The 21,945-nt window shown below is 37.6% G+C and overlaps 1 protein-coding gene across 1 annotated transcript; it reads left to right on the plus strand.

The window, feature by feature from the left end:
• The first annotated feature begins 2,863 nt into the window (after positions 1-2,863).
• LOC140160878 (transcription factor AP-4-like) lies at positions 2,864-21,787 on the plus strand. Its single transcript, XM_072184211.1, has 5 exons — positions 2,864-3,192; positions 12,732-12,888; positions 13,256-13,477; positions 13,799-13,942; positions 14,590-21,787. The coding sequence occupies exons 1-5, from the start codon at positions 3,101-3,103 to the stop codon at positions 15,106-15,108; spliced, it is 1,134 nt and encodes a 377-aa protein (XP_072040312.1). The 5' UTR covers positions 2,864-3,100; the 3' UTR covers positions 15,109-21,787.
• Positions 21,788-21,945: the final 158 nt, after the last annotated feature.

Consider the following 21,945-nt stretch of genomic DNA (forward strand, 5'->3'; position numbering starts at 1 on the left):
GTTGATGAAGTAGCCATCTACTTCTGATATCGATGTTGATGAAGTAGCCATCTACTTCTGATATCGATGATGATAAAGTAGTCATCTGCTGCTGATATATATTTAGTGTTGATGAAATAGTCATTTACTGTTGATATTGGTGTTGATGAAGTAGCCATCTACTTCTGATATCGATGTTGATAAAGAAGTCATCTGCTGCTGATAGTGTTGATGACATAGTCATCTACTGCTCTCTTTATGGTCTAAAAGTTTTTCGATCCCCTTCATGTCCTAAAAAGAAACCAAAAATATACCATCCACTTCTGATATCGATGTTGATAAAGAAGTCATCTGCTGCTGATATCAGTGTTGATGAAATAGTCATCTACTGTGAGATATTGGTGTTGATGAGTATACTTTTGATATCGATGTTGATAAGGTCGTTATCTGCTGCTGATATCAGTAGGCCTATTTGATGACGTATATAGTCATCTACTGCTGATCTCAGTGTGGATGAAGTAGCCATGTATTGATGATATTGGTGTTGATGAAGTAGCCATCTATTTCTGATATCGATGTTGATAAAGAAGTCATCTGCTGCTGATATTAGTGTTGATGAAATAGTCATCCTCTGCTGATATTGGTGTTGATGAAGTATCTACTTCTGATATCGATGTTGATAAAAAAAGTCATCTGCTGCTGATATTAGTGTTAATGAACGATATAGCCGACTTCTTCTGATATCGATGTTAAAATAAAATAGTCATCTACTGCTGATATCGATGTTGATGAAGTAGTCATCTACTGCTGATACCAGTGCTGGTGAATTAGTCATCTACTGCTACTGCTGATATATGAAGTAGTCGTCTACAGCTGATATCGATGTTGATAGAGTGGTTATCTACTGCTGATATCAGATTTGATGAAATTAATCATCTGCTGCTGATATCAGTGTGATGAAGTATCATCTATAGATGACTACTTCATCAACACTTCACCAACTTCCATCAGCAGTAGCCTATTAGATGGTTACCAGGCCCGGTGTCTTTTGGTGACAGGAAAACAAAAAAGGGGGTCATTGGCATAATTGGCTGAGAGGGAGTTGAAAAATGGGGGTCAATGTTGCCATGCGCGTATTTGGGGGGCCTTAGGGGGGCGCCAGTCCCCCAGGATCAAAGTAGGGGCGGCCAAAATGAAGGGGCGGCGGAAGAAGAAGTGGCGGCAAACGAAGGGGCGGCGGAAGAAGAAGGGGCGGCAAAAAGAATTAGTAAAGAAAAAAGTGTGGAAAAATGTTTGTAGGCCTATAAAATTTTTGAAAAAATGGCACTGTAGGCCCTACATCAAAATGTGTTGCTTTTACTGCGCTAACGCCTAAAATAGGGCCTACTTTTTTTTTTTTTTGCTCTTCACTTTTTCAAACCACTGAAAAAAAATTGGGTCAAACCTCAAGTTTTCGGGCTGTTGGGGAAGGGGCGGCAAAATTGAATTTTCTTCAGTCCCCCGGGGATGACGGCCACGGTACGCCACTGGTGGTGGCCGCACATCCCCGTCACCCATTATTAGTGAGTTCCCCCCCCCCGGGGGGCTGACCGGCCCTATTTCGAACGCTAGTTGTTTTTCGTGAAGTTTTCGAATTTCCTGTTTGTAGCCAGGCCCGGGTAGCCATGCTTTTAGATTGACGATGCCGGTACGGTCCAATGTTTTAAATAATGTTAATTTAATTATAGAAATCAAGTTAACCTTGAATACACAAACAAAGTTTAATCACTAATAGGGGGCCTAAGGCCGTGTAAAATTAATATTTTGGTTCTCGTCCCTCCTCCTCAATTTCTGGGATTTGTCAGATTTTTTTTTTTTTTTTTTAGATTTTTCAATTTTTTAGACTTTGGAATGATTTATGAAATCTACATACATATGAAAAAGTTTATTAGAGAACAAGCATCACTTCCAAGTCTTTTGTGGTACTCTAGGGGTTTATCCCTCAGAATCTCACATTTGAAAAAAAAAAAAGGGCCTCATCGTTTCCTCAAGCACTGTTGGAGAAGACCGAAAACTACTGACAATGCTAATTTTACATTGGAAAAAAAAAAAAAAAAAAAAAAAAAACCTCCCTCCCTCATCAATTCATGAAAATCCTCTGGACGAGAACCAAAACATTAATTTTATACGGCCTTAAAATCAGCTGATCGGCCGATCACATGGACTCTGTGGTTTGTTATTGCTGGAGAAATCGATAAGTTTACCAAAATAGTATTGGAAACCAAAATTGATAGGTTTTTATGGGAGGAAACGTCTGATCGATAACTCAGGAAACCCGCGAAATGCTTGAGCCAATGGGATTGCGAGTAGAAAGCATTACTCATAGCCCAATTTACTATATTTAGATTTGATTGACAGGTCTTGTAAAATGCCGCATGCTGATTGGTCCTTGGTGCATACCATTCATTGAAGTTGGGTAGTCAATGTGTTCTAAGAATATTTTTAGTGCATGAAAAAAAATATTTTTCTCTTGTAATTGCATGCTTATTATTACTTTATTTAGTTACGAAATATATATCGTTAAATTATAAATCCAGTGAAATTAACTAGTAGAGTAAACTTGGACTAAAAATGGCTAATAAGTATCAAAATTGTGTGTTTATACTTAATTCTCCCAAGTCTGTGACAAAGGAATTTCGCACAGCTGTTTACACATTTAGTGGCCCAGGCGCGCCGACCTAACTGATGTCAGCTGATTGCAACCATTTTAACCATGTGTACCTACGCCATACTAATATAGTTACATGTTTTAAACTTGCTTACTGAAAGGCTAGGGAGTTGCTGTCTCCGAGATATAAGAATTATCCTTAGCATAAAACCAGTTATTTCTTTAAATAAATAAAAACTTAAAAGATGATATATTTCTCCCTGTTTGTCATTCGACATCATCAGGCGGTGCGATATTTTACAGCCTTGAGCCCGCGTAGTAGCAGCTGAGAACCAGCTGGCTTGCTTTCCCGCCACACACGCACTCAATTACGAACAGGGCACGCCGTAAGATTTTGTTATCGACCGAAATATTGCGTTTTATTGGTAAATATTGCGTTCCAGATTGTGTTTTTGACAGGTGAAAGGAGTTAAAATGGCATACTATCTGAAGAAGATGGGAAAAGAACTGTCTGCGTCCGGAATTAATGTACACGACGACGTTGTAGGACCCCCTTTCGATGGAAGGTAAGCCGGGTATTTAAATGAATTTTAATGAGCTGTTGTGGAAAATAAAACATGTTTTTTATCAATTTCTAACCAAAATCTGAATTCATCATATGTAGGTATTGATAATTGATATACGTCTCCTATCTTTGGATTATTTTGCAAAATCCAATTTTGCTTAATGTGACCATACGAGACCAAAATATGATTTTGAATCGAACAGCTGATAGCTCAAATTTACTACGGCGTGGTCGCAACGCCGGGATTGACATTTTGAAAAGGGTCATCCACGTGTTCCAAAACTGAATTTTGCACATCTTTTTACCCTAGTTACTGATACTTAAATCTTGTATTACTTATATAACATGTATTTATAGTATTCATAGATCACGTTGGTAGTTAACTCGTTTATAATCGGAAATTATTTATGTGATTTTTTGCGTTTTTTATTACGTTTCATTGATGTTGTGTTGTGAGAAAAATACGGCGTGGCAATCCGCATCACACGTACATGACGTACGTACGTTTACACAAAACAAAATAGTGCCGGAAATCATAATTTCACTACCTGAACGTAGTTGCTAAACGGAGTGAACGAATGTCAAAATGTTTTTAACCAAATGTACATTATACTAATTACTAGTTTGATCGCATTAATGTTTACATTAAGTTTTGTAATGTATTTTTGGTGTGGCACACGTGTTTGTTATGTTGCCAACCGAACCCTGGGCTTATGATGGGCAGTGGCTGGAAAGCGTGGGTGGCAAGCTGCATTATGGTAATGAGACCGCTATATGCACATAATAAATCAGCTGATCGGTGCGCGTAGACTGGCAATGGTACAAGCATTATTCAATCAGCTGATTTGTCTGGCTGGGTGCGGCTCCGATGATGGCTAAATGTCATGTGGCTGGCCGGTTTATCCCATGCTGTAATATGGTATTGAAAGTGCAAATTTCAAAATACAGAAACATCTTTCTATAAAACAGATTATTAATAATGCACTCTCAAAATATTTGTTTACTGAAAATTTAGGCCTATATATGAACTGTTTACTTGTGATTTCTTGATTGTTCTTGTAAAAGTCAGAACTAATTTCAAAAGTTAAAATTATGTGTTTTTAATAGTTAGTAGTAGTACTAGTAGCTTATTATTATTAGTTGTGCTATTATTGTTTATATTATATGTAATGTTATTGTTTTGGTTTTTATCAATTTTATCTTTGTCTGTTTAACATGTTTAACTTGTATTTGTTCAAATACTTACTGAAGTTTCAACTTGGGACAATTTATGTAATCAGTTCGCTCTATCTCAAATAAAATAAAAAGCATTTGTTTGTTTCTGTATAAATGATATAATTTAATATGCAACAACTGACCTTAAAAGCATAATATTCTAGCATAAAAATTTTGAAATAATTTAAATCATTTTTATGGTAAAATCTGACCAACAGTTAAATACAGTGGCAGTGCCAAGACTATTTATGGTAGCTTTACCCAAGTAAATTGAGATTTTCATCAACTCAAGTCTTTAGGCCTTATCTAAGTTATCTTTATTGTTTAGTTAATTTGTTATTTTGTAAATGTATTAATTAAATTAAATATATTTAAAAAAAAATGAATATTATTCTTTTGAATTAAATACTTACATTTAGTCAGCAGAAATAGACTTGAGGGAAATAGTTTCATTTTAAAAATTTCAAAGAACCATCATCATTCAAGTCATAAATATCCAGGGCATTTAAAGGTCTTTTCTCAGACTGAATTGTGATTTAATAAATGACAAAGAAACCCAAGTGTGCTTGGGTGCCCAACCTGAATGCACTAGACAAGACCCACACAAAAGCCAGGTATGCCAGTTATGCGCATTATATTGGTGAAAGATAAATAAAATATCTTTTGTGATCAGGTATTGCCTTTTCCTGTTTGATTAGTCTTCCTTGGTATTGGGAGACACCAATTGTTTGCCTCAAAGCCAGCTGAGTTCGGGTTTTGTGTTGTCCAGCACTGCAGGTGAATACATGGTGCCTGGAATAATTATATATCGGAAATACCTTTCTATTTGTGTCATACACATTGTCATTTGCTTTCAATACATTTGGTAAACTTTACTTCTTGGGAATCAAGTTGGGCCAACACTAAAAAGTGAGATTTACACAATTAAAAAAACAACTGCAACATTTATTTATTTACCCGATGACTTTCACCATTTTAGGCCCAGATAGCAAATTTTATATTGAATTTCACTATTTAAAGATTAATATTTTGTTGAAATAATGAATGAAATGGATGACAAAAAATATATAATTAAAATTAAGTTTATTTCATGATAAATTTGAACAGGAATGGTCAAAACAGAATTTTGCTGATAATTATTATAATTTCTGTTTACCTCTAATGACACGTCAGATGCATTGTTTCATCATTTCATGCAGGCAGATCCGATTTCTGCCCAACATGGGGAGGGAGACAAAGTAAACATGAGCGACCATTCCCCCAGGCACATTGGTCATCTGAGTGGGTCTGTGGGACAAAAGAACTTGGCCTTTGAACTTGACTGTTTGGCACGAGGCCAGACTAGACTATGCTCGCACTTGTGCAATTAAATATGATGAGGCATTGTTTGTGTGTCTCCTCCGTTTGAGATTAATTAACGAGGGGCAGCGATGCCCAAACATCTACGTCATGGACATTAATTGATACATGTACATGTATGTACCTTATTTCATTGTGAAAAGCTATATTTTCTCACAGATACTTAATACCTGTGTTTAGTGTCTGTAATTTTCTGAAGTCTGACTTTCTCAGGTTATTTGTTGTTACAAGGCTTTCTTTGTTTTGATCTATGTTTTAGTGTTGTAAGCAAATTTCAGTAAGTCAAGAAAAATTATTGAAGATCAAAAGCAATTTTTCGATTATGATCATCAGAAAATTGCAGTTGAAAGAAGGGACATAAAAATTAACTGGCTCTTTGATGAACTGTCACCAGAATGAAAACGGAAGTAGCTTTTAAAATGCACACATGGTGAAACGTTTACCAATTGGTGCTGTGCAATGGACTGGTATTAAATTTTCTCTTGTGATTATTATACAATGCGCTGTCTGCGCTTGGTGTCACATCACATGGTTGGCAGTGTTTTCATTTTACCACACACTGCTGCTAAAAATAGATTTAAATCGCCATTCCATGTGACTTTGCTGTGGGACATGAATGTTTTGTATGTATTGCAACAGTCTGGGATTTTCCCCGGTCAGTCAATAGTGTTTTGTGTTGTAATTGGGTTGAGCCTTGAAAAAGGGGCAAGGAACTTTAAATGGTGGTAGCTGTGGCTGCAGTAAAATAGTGCTTACGTGCCTGGGACGAAAGCCAATTTTGCGGAGTGTGGTGGCAAACTCAGCTGACGATCAGCTGTACAGTTTCAAATTATGTTGTTGCTTTCCTGGTTACATATTTGCGCACTTTGCGGTGGTGTAGTGCGTAGGTGTTAGCAGAACAGATGCGAGCTGCAAAGCTTAGCTTGGGTGTGCAGAGCTGACAGTCAGGCTGTGCCTAATGTGTCGTCTTTTAATTTATGGGGAAGATTGATTTTTTGCAAGATATGTTTTGTTTGTCAAATTGGACCTTTCTCAAATTTGAATGTGTGCTGGGCAAAATTATGCAAAGTTCTTAAAATAAAATTTTCTGACTTGACGGCACCAGTAACACTAAATGTTGTATGATTTCATTATCAGTACGAAAAGAGAAAGGAACACACATTTCAATCCAATACTAGCATCAAATGTATTTGGTAAATAAAGCTGATGCTGAGCAGATATGTTGTATCTCCTTTAAAAATGTTCAGCTGAGTTCTTGCATATTTTTTGATCTCTTGTTGTCTGGAGCTTTGGCTTGTGCTGGCTCGTAGCCAATTAGCCCAGTTTCCAATGCTTCAGTGGGGATGATTTCAAAAAGTAAAAAACTCGCAAATAATTTTACCATTACCCATTCTTGATAAGGAAATCTATGATATGAAGACTAGTGCCATTGCACCACATTTTGAGAGCAATGTTACTTTGTGCTGCACTTTGATGCACTTCTTGAGTGTTCAGTGTCTGGCATCTACCACTCCCTCTGCTCTAAAATGGAACGGGCTGAGTCTGTTAGCGAGGGCAGGTGCAGTAAAAGAGGATGCTGCCGACCGACGATAGAATAAAAACACCTTATTTGCATATTAAGAGCTCCTGTGCCGCTAAACGATGTGATCAACATCATCCTCGTCTGTCTGAGTTGTGTGTCTAGTGGGTTGGCGTCGCCTGCTCAGCGCTGAGATTCAAGATTTGGCACAACTTTGGTGCAGTAGGTTGCTCAATGTTGCGCAACTGCTCACTACCGTGTATCTGATGCAATTTGTGCTTAGAAAATGTAATTCAAATTCAAAATGAAAGATGCATTATGCATTTTTGTTTGTTCCTGTCACTGATGAGCGCTTTCTTTGCAATATGCATTTTGGCCATGAATTTTAGGTGTTGAGGTTTGTTTATTTATATGTTGTGATGAGTCTTGAATACCTACACTAGTGGTAATTTTTGCATTCAGTTATTTTCACGATTTGGAGTGAAAGACATTTGGGGATTAATTTTCGTGATTGCCATACACTTTTATTTGTATTATGAATATACTTAATTGTGATATGTTAATTTTGCGATTGGAGTGCCGATCGCAAATTCACTAAAATAAAACCCTCGCAAAAATTAACCACTTGCACAAATGACTGTAATGTATCAAGTAGTCAAAATGGCAGACTTTCTTCTTATGAGTAAATCTATGTCAACTCCAGGGATGTGCATCACAGTACCTCTTCAATTTTTTTCTTTTTCTGTGTGGTGGTAGATATTGTTGAGAAAGTAAAATGCTGAAAATTTGAGCTTTATGCATTTATGGGCCTCCAAACATCGTCTTTTGCGTCGCGACACATTTGGTTACCCTAAATTTCACATTGCTGCCACGGGAAAACGAAATGGAGTATGAAGCTCAATTTTCAGCATTTTACTTTCTCAACAATATCTACCACAATTGTAGAGGTGCTGCAGTGCACATCCCTAGAATTGACATGGATTGGCTCTTATGTGTTTACTAAATGTTGCACGGCATGAGCAGGCAGAGCAGCGGGTCTGAAAGAGAATTAACAAGTCAATAAAACAAAGTGCAATAAACGAGACCAGAGCTGAAACAAAAGAACAGACAACAATTTGAACTCGTCTGTAAACGGTATCTTTAGTAGGAGACTCAATCTGAATCCCGTTACATCTGCGAAGAAGTTTATTGACATGAAAACGTTGTTGCAAGGTTTCCATGGCAACTGCAATGAAGAAATAAGAATGAAGATTGTTTTGATTTCTGTTAGGAGCAATGACCCTTTACGTGTTTATTGATGAAAAATGATCAGATATAAATAAGGAACAGTCTTGTAGTGTGTTTTTATGCCTCCACCGGAGGTGATGCCTCCACCGGAGGTATTATGTTTCCTGGTTGTCCGTCCATCTGTCCGTCCGTCCGTCCGAGCTTATGGGTCCAATTTCTCGGAACTGGTAAGATGTAAAGTGATGCAATTTGGTGGAGGGATGGTCATTGGCGGTCTTCACATGCCAGTAGGTTTGGTTAGTGGTTCAAGGTCACTCAAGGTCATCTAGGGGTCATCAGAGGTCAAATTAGCAAAAACCGTCATATGGGCCAACTGGTAAGATGTATAGTGATGCAATTTGGTGGAGGGATGGTCATTGGCGGTCTTCAAATTCCAGTAGGTGTGGTTAGTGGGTCAAGGTCACCCAAGGTCATCTAGGGGTCATCTGAGGTCAAATTAGCAAAAACCATCATATGGGCATGAGTACTGTAAACATGGGCATGAACCTTGGTGGGTACTGTAAACATTTAGAACCAAATTTTTTGAAGGTCATTTTGGGGTCATCCAAGGTCACCCACAGGTCATCTGAGGTCAAATAACTTAAAACTGTCGTATGGGCATGAAACTTGGTGGGTACAATAAACATTTAGAGTCAAATTTTTGGACGGCCATTTTGGGGTCATCCGGGGTCACCCAGGGTCATCTGAGGTCAAATAACTTCAAACTGTTGAATGGGCATGAAACTTGGTGGGTACAGTCAACATTTAAAGTTTAATTTTTGGAAGGTCATTTAGGGGTCATCCAAGGTCATCTAGGGGTCAGCTGAGGTCAAATTAGTAAATACTGTCATATGGGCATGATACTTGGTGGGTACATTCAACATTTAGAGCCAAATTTTTGGCAGGTCATTTCGGGTTGAAATTGCACCGGTTCAAATGATACGCCTCAAGGTGGAGGCATTGTGGCGACGCTTATGCCGAGAACCGCATAAAGTCGAGAACCGCTCTAGTTGTTTAAATGAAAGTAAATGTGCGTCAAGTAGCATGATGAAACTAAAAGCAATTGATCAAATTCATCAATTTTCAAGGTGTTTTGTGTCACTTTGCAGCTCCTAGATGCTAAATTGATATGCATAGAATATGGCATCATAGAGGAGAGAGTGATCTGCAGGCCTTAATATCACTTTATAAAAAATTATCGTTAATCTCAATCTTGTCACAAAAAAGTACAGGTGTTTTTCTGTAATTAGGCGTTTTAGGCTTCCGTACATTGTGTTTATTTTGCTCAGGGCACTGAATTAAACGGTCCTTTAAAGGCCCATTCAGTGATTTGCTCATCTGGAGGATCGTAATAATCATCAAAATTTAGATTTTGGCACCTTTGTTAGTGTCATATAGATGTACATAGGTTACGTAGCCTGCTGGTGGTTGAGACGAAAGCCATGTGTTATTACTATTAAAAACGAAATGAGACATTTTACATGAATCTATACGCGAGTAGATAAGTTTAATGTGTATTTGTATGGGGCTTGAGTCTTAACTGTCTAAGGCAATAAAACAATTTAAAAAATTTTACACCTGGCTTTGCTGGGATGACTGAATGGGCCTTTAAATTGTATCTTGAAACAAAAGACCTTTTTCAAAATTATGTATTTTCAAAATTTCGAATAGTGTTCTTGAACTTACCGGTAATTTCCAAAATGACACACAAATACATGCATGACAGAACACTACTTGGTAAACAAATAGGCCTAAATGGCAAATTTGTATACATGGCGTATTAATTAATCATTACAAGTTTATCTTATAGGAGGACACTCAGACATAGTGGATCTTATCTAATACATTGATCATTTATCGCAACACTATCTCTTTAAGTACTTTGCAAATATCCGATTTCTGACCTCCACGGGTCCTATCGTGTTTAAAAGTAAATAAACAAAACAGCTCAAAGGTTCTGTTGTGTGAATCAACAAATGTTTGACCCACTTTAGGAATTGCTTTTGTTTTGTATTATGTGTATTGTACTTGTTTATTTTGATTAATGAGGAAAATACATTAGAGCTTATTAAAATAATTTTTCAATGAATTACTATTCCAATGTGAGTTATTTCTTCTACTGCATGTATTCTATTTGACTACAATGTTTTCAGCGACTTTGGAGAACCAGTGGACCTACATGTATTCTGAAGTGCTAAGATCATGAGGGTCATTCACAGTTAATTTGAAGAAAAAAAAATACGAAAAAAATTAGTTTGTTTTCCTTTATACCACAAACTAATGTAAATCTCTTCATCTATCACATTTTATAAATTTAAAAATTTAAAAGAAAACTAAAAAAAAAAAGATTTAACCAATATCCGATCTGAAAATCAGTTGAGCCCTAGTGTCAATCGGATTGTTTGCTAGTTCTATCTACCCCAGTGCCCCTACAATGCAGTGATCATGCACCGTATTTGGCGTATTATACACCAACCACAATTCAGTGACAAATACTGTCAGTAACACTTCCATAAAAGGTAAACACGCTTTTAAGTCGGCCTTCCTCCACTTCCACCGCAGCGCTGCGCAGACGTATGTACCTCTGCTCGTATTTTTTAACTGATTCAACATAAATCACCAGTATTTCGTTTGACTGCTGCTGGCATAATATACATTATACATAGTACCAGTTCCTGAATATTTAGTATTTGTCCGCAAATCCTACATAATTGGTTTCCTTTTAGTTGACACAGATGTCTTCACACCGTGTTGGTTTAATTGCACGTATCAGAATTGTATGTGCAGGATAGTGCTTCAGCTAAGTCCCCTCGGGCTAATTAGTGCCTCGGTCATGAATGAATCATCATCCTTGACAGTGCGATATTTTTGCAGTCTTTATTTTTTGCACATATTCGGCGTGAAATACTTAAATCATGATCCTGAATCTTATTGAAATATCGTACCAAGTATGAGTATGGTAGTTAAAAGTAAATTATTTTGCATAAAAATATGAAGTAAAAATTAGTAACGACAAAAATGAAGCTGCGAAAACGTTTATGGTGCAGAACTGCAGACATTGCCAAAGGTACATTTGTGGGGCAGCTGGGATGGAAGGCATGTGTTGATGCGCGGTTAGTCACGTAGTGTGACTTAAGTTCTTACTTTAGGTACCGGTATTTTAGTTGTGGGTTCTTTATGGTAGCTGATGACACTATGATACATCATAAATAAGCACAGATGCTTCACAATATGCTTAGAAAAATCTTGATTATTTTAAGTATTAGCACTGATCTTGATCTTGATATTCATACTGCCCAACACTCCTTGCGGAGTCACTCGGATAGTACGGAAGCTAAATAGATCTACTATACAACTTGGTTCTAACTTGTCCAAGTGAAGCTTATTGTAATTGTATCAGTCCCTCTACCACTCACTTCTCAATCCCATGATTGGATTGTTAACTTTAAAATTACCTTATTTTATATTTTTATTTTATTTTTTTATATAGTATGAATTTAAATTTATGCAGAAAATAGTCAACAAATGTGTTTAGAAAACATATTATGAATCATGCAAGTTTGGTTCATCCTGTTCCAAGGATTTCCTTTTCCTAGTTCCCACCTGTTTTCTACCTGACTTACTTGCGTAAAATGTTCAATTATATCTAATCCATGCGGAAGAAATTGTTTTATAGTGAACTTGAAAACACCTGACTAATGAACTGAGTATCACTTGCCCACTTTGTTTTTGTTTGCACACCTTGGCTTAAAAAACGTGTTATATAAATGTGCACTGTTTGGAGTTATTTCACCGCAACTTTATTAAAAATTGGTAACCAAAGATCATTGTGTGCGAGGTTAAACAACTGATTGACTCGTTAAATGAAAAACAAAACAAAACCGTCTGAAGTGAATTTTAGTTCCGCAACAGCTGTAGTGTCCTGAACTAGATGTAACCCTTTATTTGTTTGCATTGTGTTCTAAAAATAATTAGCTAACAGGATTTAATCAGGCAGTTTGTGTTGATATCAAAAAGTTTGTGAGAAATTGATATGTGTGTTCAATAACAACAATTGTACCAAGTTTCAGTTGCGATGATGCAATTGCGGACTTGATATCAAAATCCGAGATTCCAGGAAAGTTAATTTTAAAAGAAATATTCTAATTGAAAGCAATACTTTCTTTTTTTCTTGACCACAGATCATCTCCATCAAACGGTACCCCGAAAGAGCAAGAGAAGCGCATTAGACGTGAAATCGCCAATAGTAACGAGCGACGTCGCATGCAGAGTATCAACTCTGGTTTTCAGTCTCTACGCACCCTACTTCCCAACCACGATGGCGAGAAGCTTAGCAAGGTATTTCACATTTAAATTATCAACTTGTTCACTTGTCAACTATTTTGTGCAATTCAAAGAAGTACATGTAGAGTAAAACATGCATACATTGAAATCTTTTCTGATAAAATTTAAAAAAGAAGCCAGTAAAAAGCCCAGTTCATACAATGGTAGGGCTATGCGTCTGCTGTCAACCAGAATGGCTTTCACATACTTATGCATCATGCAGGTTTGAGAGCCCTTTCATAGAATTGGACCTTAGCAGTAGGCTTTGCTGACGCAACATTTGTTAATCCCAATCAGAAAGCTTTCAAAATGGACAATTTAGATATACCCAAGTTGCATCACCTAATAAACAACAACTGTGTCATGTGTTTTTGGTTGGCAGGCGGCCATCTTGCAGCAGACATCAGACTACATCTACCGCCTCGAGCAGGAGAAGACGACATTACTGAACCAGGTGGTGCAGCTCAAAAGGTTACTCAAGAAATACGAGAAGATGGAGGATGGCGACTCTCCTTCGCCGAAGAGGAGAAAGCGGAATGATAGCATGATGGACGAAGGAATTGGAAGCCCAGAGAGCATGGAAGATACCATTCCCTCCAACAGGGTAAGTCAAATGTCTTCCTCCTTGTATATATGCAAACAAAATACAAAAAAAAAGATAAAGATAAAATAAGGTAAAGATAATGTTGTTCGCAATTCACAAGTATCACAAACCATGATGCAAACAAAGTAGGTATATGCTCTATTCCTGTACTTGTGATAGACCATGTTTAGTTTCCCTAATGCAGTCACACTATTTGTGACCACATCAGCCCAAATTGAAAAGTGAAATGGACCATGTTCAGTTTCCACTTTCTGTCACCACATTAACGCAACTTGAAAAGTGCATCGGTTACTAATTGCTCATATTTTGTACTAACCACAGCCTCATGAGGACATCAGGAGAGACATTGTGGAGCTCAGATGCCAGTTGGACAGAGAGAGAAGGTACCGTATGGTCTTGGAAGAACAGAACAGAACCCTGGAAGCCCAGCTGTACCCAGAGAAGCTCAAAGAACTTGCTAAACAGGTGTGTATCTTGTTTTCTAAGAGCTTGGTGCAGTAGAGGAGCATGACCTAGTGGTGTTTGCATGCAAATAGTGAGACAAATATGAAATAAAGCTGATACACAAGAGGAGTGGTGTGGGATTAGTCAGTAAAATTGGGCTAAAACAGGAAAAATATGGGGCCTGCCATCCCACACGCCTTCAATTCAATAACATGTGCATCCAGCTTAGACCCAGTACCTGTTCTCTACCAAGGTACTGGACATATGAAAGATGCTAAATAAAATGATTGCCAGGATTCGCTAACACTACTAGAGTCCCCCGACTCCATGAGTAGAGTTTGATAGTAGGCCTGGACACAGTGTATCAACTATTTTATTAAAATATAAAATCTACTAGTACTAGAGGAGTAGAGGTGTTGTGCACTACACAGTTCACTCACATAGTCGAGCGTGTCCCATCTGACCTCATTCAAAATAATACGCACTGACTGGACGCATAGTACACTATAAAGGAATTGAATGATTTATCATATTGTGCGAGGTCATTTCAAATCTGCTGTCCCAACTTTTTTCTATGAGTGAACTTTGTAATCTGAAATAAGAATCTTGTCCAATACCATCTTTTTGAATGAAAACTAAATAAACAACCCTTTTATTCCACTCCACAGATCCAGATTCAGGAGCAGCAGCAAGTTTTCCATGATCGTAAAATAGAGCTAGAAGTGGCCGCTGCCCAACAGCGGACGATGTTGATCCAATACCAAGTACCACAGCAGGCCCCACCTGCTGTCGCCCCAACAACATCAACGACGTCGAGGCAAAACCTTGAGACAATTGTGCAAGCCATCCGGCACTTGGAGGGTGATAAGCCCACCCCTGGTAACACACCTGTACAGACTCCATCCCATACACCTACACCGGAAGATGAGGCGAGGAAGCAGCGTGATGACGCTCCTCCCCAACATTTTGTCGAACCACCGCAGGTGGAAAGAATCGAGTTGTGTCGGAAAACAATGGACAATTACACGACGGAAGCCGACAGAGAAGTAGATCAATACACATCGCAGCAGAGACTGCACGTTGAACTTGTCCATCCCGTCGACAGACTCACGACGCGACCGATGACGTCGCCGATGGCATCCAGACCGACGCCGCCTCCACCACGGCCCAGTATTATTGTATCATGAGTGTAATTTTAGTGTAGCTATTGTAGACATAGTGTAGCTTTATGATATATTACATAGTGATATATTGCTAGAGAATATTGTATTCTTATAATAATATGAATATGTGTAAGCAAACAGATGAAGCATGGCAGACTTTAAAAAATATTTGGTGCAAACATGCCATGTGGATTGTTTATGTACACATATAAAAACCTAACAAAAAGTATAAAAAAGAAATTGAAAAAAAAAAAGACTTGTCCAGTATTTGAGGGATCTTGGCATAGTATTTTAATGATACAGTGCACATCAATATTCACAGTGAAATTTGTTTCCTATGTCAACGAAGATGGAAGTTTGTGATATTCTTATCAAGGAGAGAAACTTGATACCAGGAAATGAATTTTCAAGAATGTTGCATGAATTTGGTATTACCTTATTGTGTGGCAACTAGCATTTTCCCTACATGTAGATTAAATTGCAACAACTTGGTTATGTTTTGCTCATATTCGTGATGGAATGCCAAGTGTCTGGACTTTTAAACTCCTCACCCTACTCATATTTTGATACCATATTGTTAAGCATTGTGTGCTATTTATATATCATCTGCACAGACAATCTTCTGGTACATTTTTCGCTTAACAGCATCAAAAGTTGATGTTTATAAAATTATTTCATTATTAGTCAACTTGCCAAGTATGTGCTTGTGTTTTATAAGCCCAACTACTTTGTTATTTGCATCAATACCTATTACTTTGTCTTGGCAACCTTCAAGTTGTTTCTCAGGCGATGTCAAACATCTTGCAGCACACGAGAGGTTAACTGTGGGAGGGTTTGGAAATAGGCCAGGGTAAAGTTTGGATGTGGTCCAAGACAGTGTTGGCCTGGCTAGCTGGCTCAGCTGTGCATGCAATGGAAAGCATTGTTTATGGTCAGGGTGACATGAAGTGCATGGGTAAAGGAGAATGGTATGGTGAAATCATGTTATTTTCTTTGGTTGAATGACATTGATCCTCACTCAGTGGCTGCACTTGTGGGATTTGTCTCCCCCCCTCCATATTTTTCATTCATGCTTGCGCCCCCCGCCCACTTTAGGCCTTAAAGACCCAAAAATTCCAAGAATTTTCAACTTTTTGTGGCAATTTTAGGCAAAATTGGTTGATTCCCCCAATTCACTTTGTTTGACCCCCCAAAAAAAAAAAACCACTTGCGACACCACTACTCCCATTGTATTCCGTACCTTCTGATAACATGCGGAGAAAAAGTAGGTTAAATTCAAAAGTTGGGTTAAAGTCAAACCTTTTTAGGCACATTTGGCTTATAAAATCCAACAAAACATTTCCAGCCATGATATTCTCAAGGTCAGTAAGTAAAATATGAACTTTGGCACTCTCTATTTTCATGGACGTGAAGTGGGGAGCCATCCTCCTTTAACTAACCTTGGAACTTTTCCAAATGTGGCACATGCATTATGTGAACTGTGTGCGCATGTGCCTGCAGTAGTCACATGATTGTTGTGGCCCTGAGTGAATAGGCTCTATAAGGCCAAATAAAAAAATAAACATGTTTCACGTCCCCCCCGCTTCCTTTTTTGAGGTTTCCTCAATTTTATTTTTATTTTTTGAAATTCAGTGATAACTTTTCATAAAATATGTCTAGGAAGTAGAGATGCTTTCTATAGCCTTATATTAAAACAAGGCACACTTTTATATGGTTTTGTGATAGTTAGAGGGGGCCTATTTCTCAGAACATGAAATAAAAAGAGGCCTCCTTTTTCCAGGCATTATTGTATACGCTAAAACAACTCTAATTATGGGTATTCACACTGATTTTGCGATAAAAAATAAAAAGCCCCCTCTTCCTCCTTTTTTTCAAAAACCTGGACGTGAAACATGTTTTTTTTATTTTACTTGGCCTAATCAGAAGTCTTGTGCGTAATATTATGATTCCATATGAAAAGTAATAAACGCCTTCCAAAACATTTTACTTCTGGTCACATCGCGAAATTTTGTGTAGGTCCGCTAAAGTGTCAAATGCAGTTGCAAGCTGGGAAATATGCTAGTTGTCATTGAGGTATAAAATATGTGCCAAGGTCCTTGCAAACACCAATCTGGACATTGTAATGTGAAGCAAAAACAATTGTACATACATATCAATTATTATATAGCATGTTCTATATATATTAGTCTGCTTCAGAATCAGACATTGTTATCAACATTCACTCCAGTCCTTTTGTTATGTGTTATATGTAGCTCCAGCCTAAGTCACTGGGTGGCTAAAAAAGGCAATGGACGTGTCATCTGTGGTGAACTTGTGATGTATTTAATGTGTGACTTGTTGTGTGAGAGAGCGCATGTGAAGTTTTTTTGTGTGTACCAAGCAATATTCTCTCGTTCGTGACGACTTTGTACAGTTAACAACCAGCACCTCATTTTAACTTATTTATTTTGAGCAGTAAAAGTGCTTTGAGACATTATGGGTATATATGGTAGCTATGGAAACATTCTGACTCAATGTGTTTTTAAAATAATTCATTAATGTATTTAAAACGTTGAAGAAAATCGTTGGATACTCGTATTGGGGTAGTTACAGAATGATATGCATTGCTGAACCCGTCCTCCCTGTTCACCGAGATAGATCCGACCTAACACTAGGATCCACAACATGCTCATCTATCAAGGCACAGTTCTTTAACCCCAATAGATTTGCACATTCGTTGAATGACCTATGAAAATTTGGGTACAAAAACTCATACTCTGAAACTTGAGGTCAAATTTTGCACTATGATTGTTTAATTTGAGGTTATTGAACTATGCCATTGGGGGTGAGGCTATTGTGGTCCATAGTGTAATCAGTGCTAGAGATTTGAATTCAGTCCAATGTGACACACATTGAGAGAAAGTACAAATGTAGCCTGGTGAAAGACCTCAGTTAAATCATTGCAACCTGTACTATATCTCATAAAGTGTAAGAACCTTGCAAGATTTGGTACAAGACTACACCAGATAGTAGGCCAGAGGAAATTGCTTATTAACTCCTCTCATTCATTGCTGGCTGGTAAAGTGGTACACTGTTACAAGTGGCAACGCTGAGACTTGATCCAAGACCTCACCTTGCACCGGAAGTTGTTACTTCCAGGAAGGGGAAATAGAGGGAACTGTGCTCTTCCGTAGTAGCCCTGTTACTGCTAGTACCGGCTAATCATACGAGATTCTATTGGCCAATAGCAAACAAGCAGTTAGTCTCCAAACAGATCTAAATGTTGAATGGAAGGTTATGTGCAACTTATATAGAGTGTGCTAGTACTAGACTGATCAAATATTTTGCTTTGATGCACACAAAAGGAGTATTATCTATGCAAGTAAAACTTATCAGCATGTGTTGTAGACTGTGTTCAAAGTTGGCCACGGAACATATCATGCTTAATGTTCAGTTTGGATGCCTACATATTCAGGCCTCGAAATAAGCCAGAATTTCTGAGGCCCATTTGGGCCCTTGATCTTCAATGTTTGTGGGCCCGAATTTGAGACATTGGTTTTAACCTATGAACCCCACAAAAAAGTGAGCAAATTGCCACAAATTTTGCGGGCCATTTGGGCCCACCAGATGTGTCTTTTGTGGGCCCTCACTGATTTTGGGAGCCAAGGGCCCTTGGGCCCTCCTTATTTCGAGCCCTGTACATATTATGGACCAATACATATCATTCTGTAGCTCAACTCTCTTTGGTGGTCTTGACAGACGTCGCCATGGCATTCATTCCACATGATTGGTCTGAGATCATCATCCCCACAGTTTTGCACTGTGATACTTTTTCTTTCAGTTCCGAAAGTCATATTCTATTTCTTTGAGGTTAAAATGTTTTGGACTCGGCTGTTTGATGTTTTGTACAAAATTATAAAAAAAGGTACCAAAGTGCAATTGTGTTAAAACACTGTTTGAAAAGAAACTTGTAATATTATATACATACGTGTATTTGAGTTGTTTTTTGAAAGCGATGAATGAATGTTGTTTTTAATTGATGTTATTTATATAATTGCAAGGGAAATTTTGCTGTTTGTTACAAATAGCAGTCTGTGTTAACACATTCACTGATTACTGTAGCCTGAAGAGTGCATAATCATTGCTTTTCAACATTAAACTTGCAAGGAATATTTTGAACGAGAACTTGATTATTAAATTCAATTGTTTACTCGTGTTGGGCCTTTATGAGCATTCCAATGTACAAGATAAATTTTCAGAACCAGCAATTTACTGTCTTGTAAATGACCAAAAAACTGCTAAATTGATCTGGTGAATATTTCATGTGATTCAACTGTGTTCAGTCTAGTTACAAGGAGATATTTGCATACACACCAATTGTATCGCCTTTGTACATGCTTGAATGGCAATTTACTGTGAGGCTTTTTGTTGTTGTTGTTGGATGGTGAAAGATCATTTAAAAATATAAAAATGATGGCAATAAGTATTCCCTCAAGTTTAATGTTGATAACAGAAAACTTGATTTCCTGGTCCCGGTGGCAGCTGATCTCCTAGCCAAAATTTCATTGTTCTAAGAACATAAAACGTTTTTGATTTAGGACGTTTGATATATAAATTCCAACCTGTTTGACTGTGCTGTGTGATCAATTTGTTACAGAAAATAATATATTTGTATACTATCTGTATTAAATCTTTGTAGTAAGATTGTTATGTACTTAAGAAATTTTAACCCCATGAGAAATACCTGCCGATTGGCCAAAAAGAAGTTTTCATTATCAATTGGCCCAATCAGCAACATTGTTAGAATAATTTCACCACGCAAAAAAATCAGGGTGAATTATTTGCAAAGCTCCATTCTGATTGGTGATTAAAGTGAAGATATCATGTAATTGACCAATCAGAGGCAATGTTAGATCGGCATGTAGTGCTCAGGGGGTTAAGGGTTGTTTTCAGAGTTGATGTTGAACACAATGAACAGGGAAGACAGTTTTTATCTAGACAGGAGGGCAGGTACCCTAGTTTGGTGGGAATTGGCTATTCCATTTAAAATCTACTCTACCCCTGTGGAAGATTTTGGAAATATCTTCCAGAGGGGGAGTACGAATTTCAAATGGAATGAGCACATTAGGCAGCTCCATTTGAATTTCATACACCCTCTGAGAAAGATTTAACCTGAATCTTTCACTGAGGGAGGGTGAGTTGCAAATTGAGTTAGCTGGTGTGTTGATGTTGATTCCATTTAAAAATTCATACTCCCTCTCTGGAAGATATTTCCAAAATCTGCCACAGGTAATGTCGATTATAAAATCAAATGGAATTGCCCAATTACGGTGTTGTGCTTTAATACATATGTACCTCAATGTAGCAATCGGACGGTAAAGATGACAACAGTCTGAAATGTCAGAAAATGCAATGTACATCGCTGAAATTTATCCGCACCATCCAAAAATGACATTTACAATTCCATTTACCTGGATGTTATCACCCTGCTACAGTAATTGCCAAAGTCATTTTTTGTAATTTTGAGAAGGTACAAAATGTGATTCAAGCATGCATTAGTTACCTAATCACCCTATCCATTTTGGATCATTCCCTTGAATTTGTATCATCATTTGTTCTTGTGCAAAGATTGGTGAATAAATACATTTATATGCATGCTGGAATCATATTTTGTACTTTGTTCTCAAAATTACAAAAAAATGACGTGGGCAATTATTGTAGCAGGCTGATGTTACATTACTTTTAATGCATCAGACTCGTGTGTATATTTGCCTTCAGTGGACAATTAGTGAAAGAAGTGACCACACTGATGGTTCTGATGGCTGGAATCCCATTGCAGGTGAAACCAGACACATCTGATATCACCTCACAATTCTGTTGTTTTCAATGCAAAATAATGATAGTTACTACACTTGAATTGACAACATTCATAATCAGGAACACATCACAGAATAAATCACAAAGGCTTTGTTTTGCGGATTCAATTGACAGTTTTGAGTAACTTGTCTGTTACATTGCAATGTTACTTTGTTTGTGGTAATTGCAATACTCTTACAAAGATGTTAGTGAGCAGTGTGTATGTGACTGACTTATACTCCAAGTCATCAAGAGTAATAGTATTATGTGTACAGCTTGCGTTTACAATGCATTATGAAACAATGCAATTAATATAACCAAATATCAAGTCTACTGTGGAAATAGTCTTGAAAATGTGCTACTCCAGAAAAGAAAGTACGTACAATGCATTGTGATCTTTATGCTGGTTTCATACTTTCTGCCACTTGCCGCTGAGTTGACTTTAATTTAACTCCTACTTGGGCAAAGCGGTGAAATGGTTGATATATTGGCTTGCTGTTGATCACCGCTAGCATTTCTGGTGCGACTGCGCAGTGAAGCAAAAAGCGGCAGGCAGGTATGAAACAAGTATTATACAGACCTGCCAACTGTCCCTCATTTTGACTTCGGTAGGTTGGCAGGTCTGGTATTATATCATTGTGAACATGTGTAAGTAGATTTCATTGCTTATTTGCTGCCATGTATTATGTAACCTCGGCTTTTAACACACTTGTATGACTTGTTATTTTCTTTCAACCAATGTTTTGTTTTTGGTGTATCCTTACTGTAAGATTATTCAGGAGCAGGCCTGGAAAAAATGTGGAATTCAGAAATCTCATTCCCGGGAAATTTGGTAATCTGGAGGGAAATTATGCTTCTTTTTTTTTTGGATTAAGAAATGGTGGGAAATCCTGATATGCTGGAGGGAAATTTGTCTACAGTCCAGGGAAATGAACATTTTTTTCAGGCCTGTTAAGGCTAGTGTAAAAGACTACATTGAGGAATAGTTTTACAGGAAGGATAAACCTTGTTTTATTTCAGCAAATG

Source organism: Amphiura filiformis, chromosome 9 (assembly GCF_039555335.1).
Source record: "Amphiura filiformis chromosome 9, Afil_fr2py, whole genome shotgun sequence".
NCBI classification, from domain to species: domain Eukaryota; kingdom Metazoa; phylum Echinodermata; class Ophiuroidea; order Amphilepidida; family Amphiuridae; genus Amphiura; species Amphiura filiformis.

What these genes read in the sequence shown, in the direction of transcription:
- LOC140160878 (XM_072184211.1), top strand. Translation starts at nt 3,101, where the DNA reads ATGGCATACTATCTGAAGAAGATGGGAAAAGAACTGTCTGCGTCCGGA. An exon ending in ATACCATTCCCTCCAACAGG is followed by an intron (nt 13,478 to 13,798) that starts GTAAGTCAAATG and finishes TACTAACCACAG; the next exon opens with CCTCATGAGGACATCAGGAG. An exon ending in TCAAAGAACTTGCTAAACAG is followed by an intron (nt 13,943 to 14,589) that starts GTGTGTATCTTG and finishes TCCACTCCACAG; the next exon opens with ATCCAGATTCAGGAGCAGCA.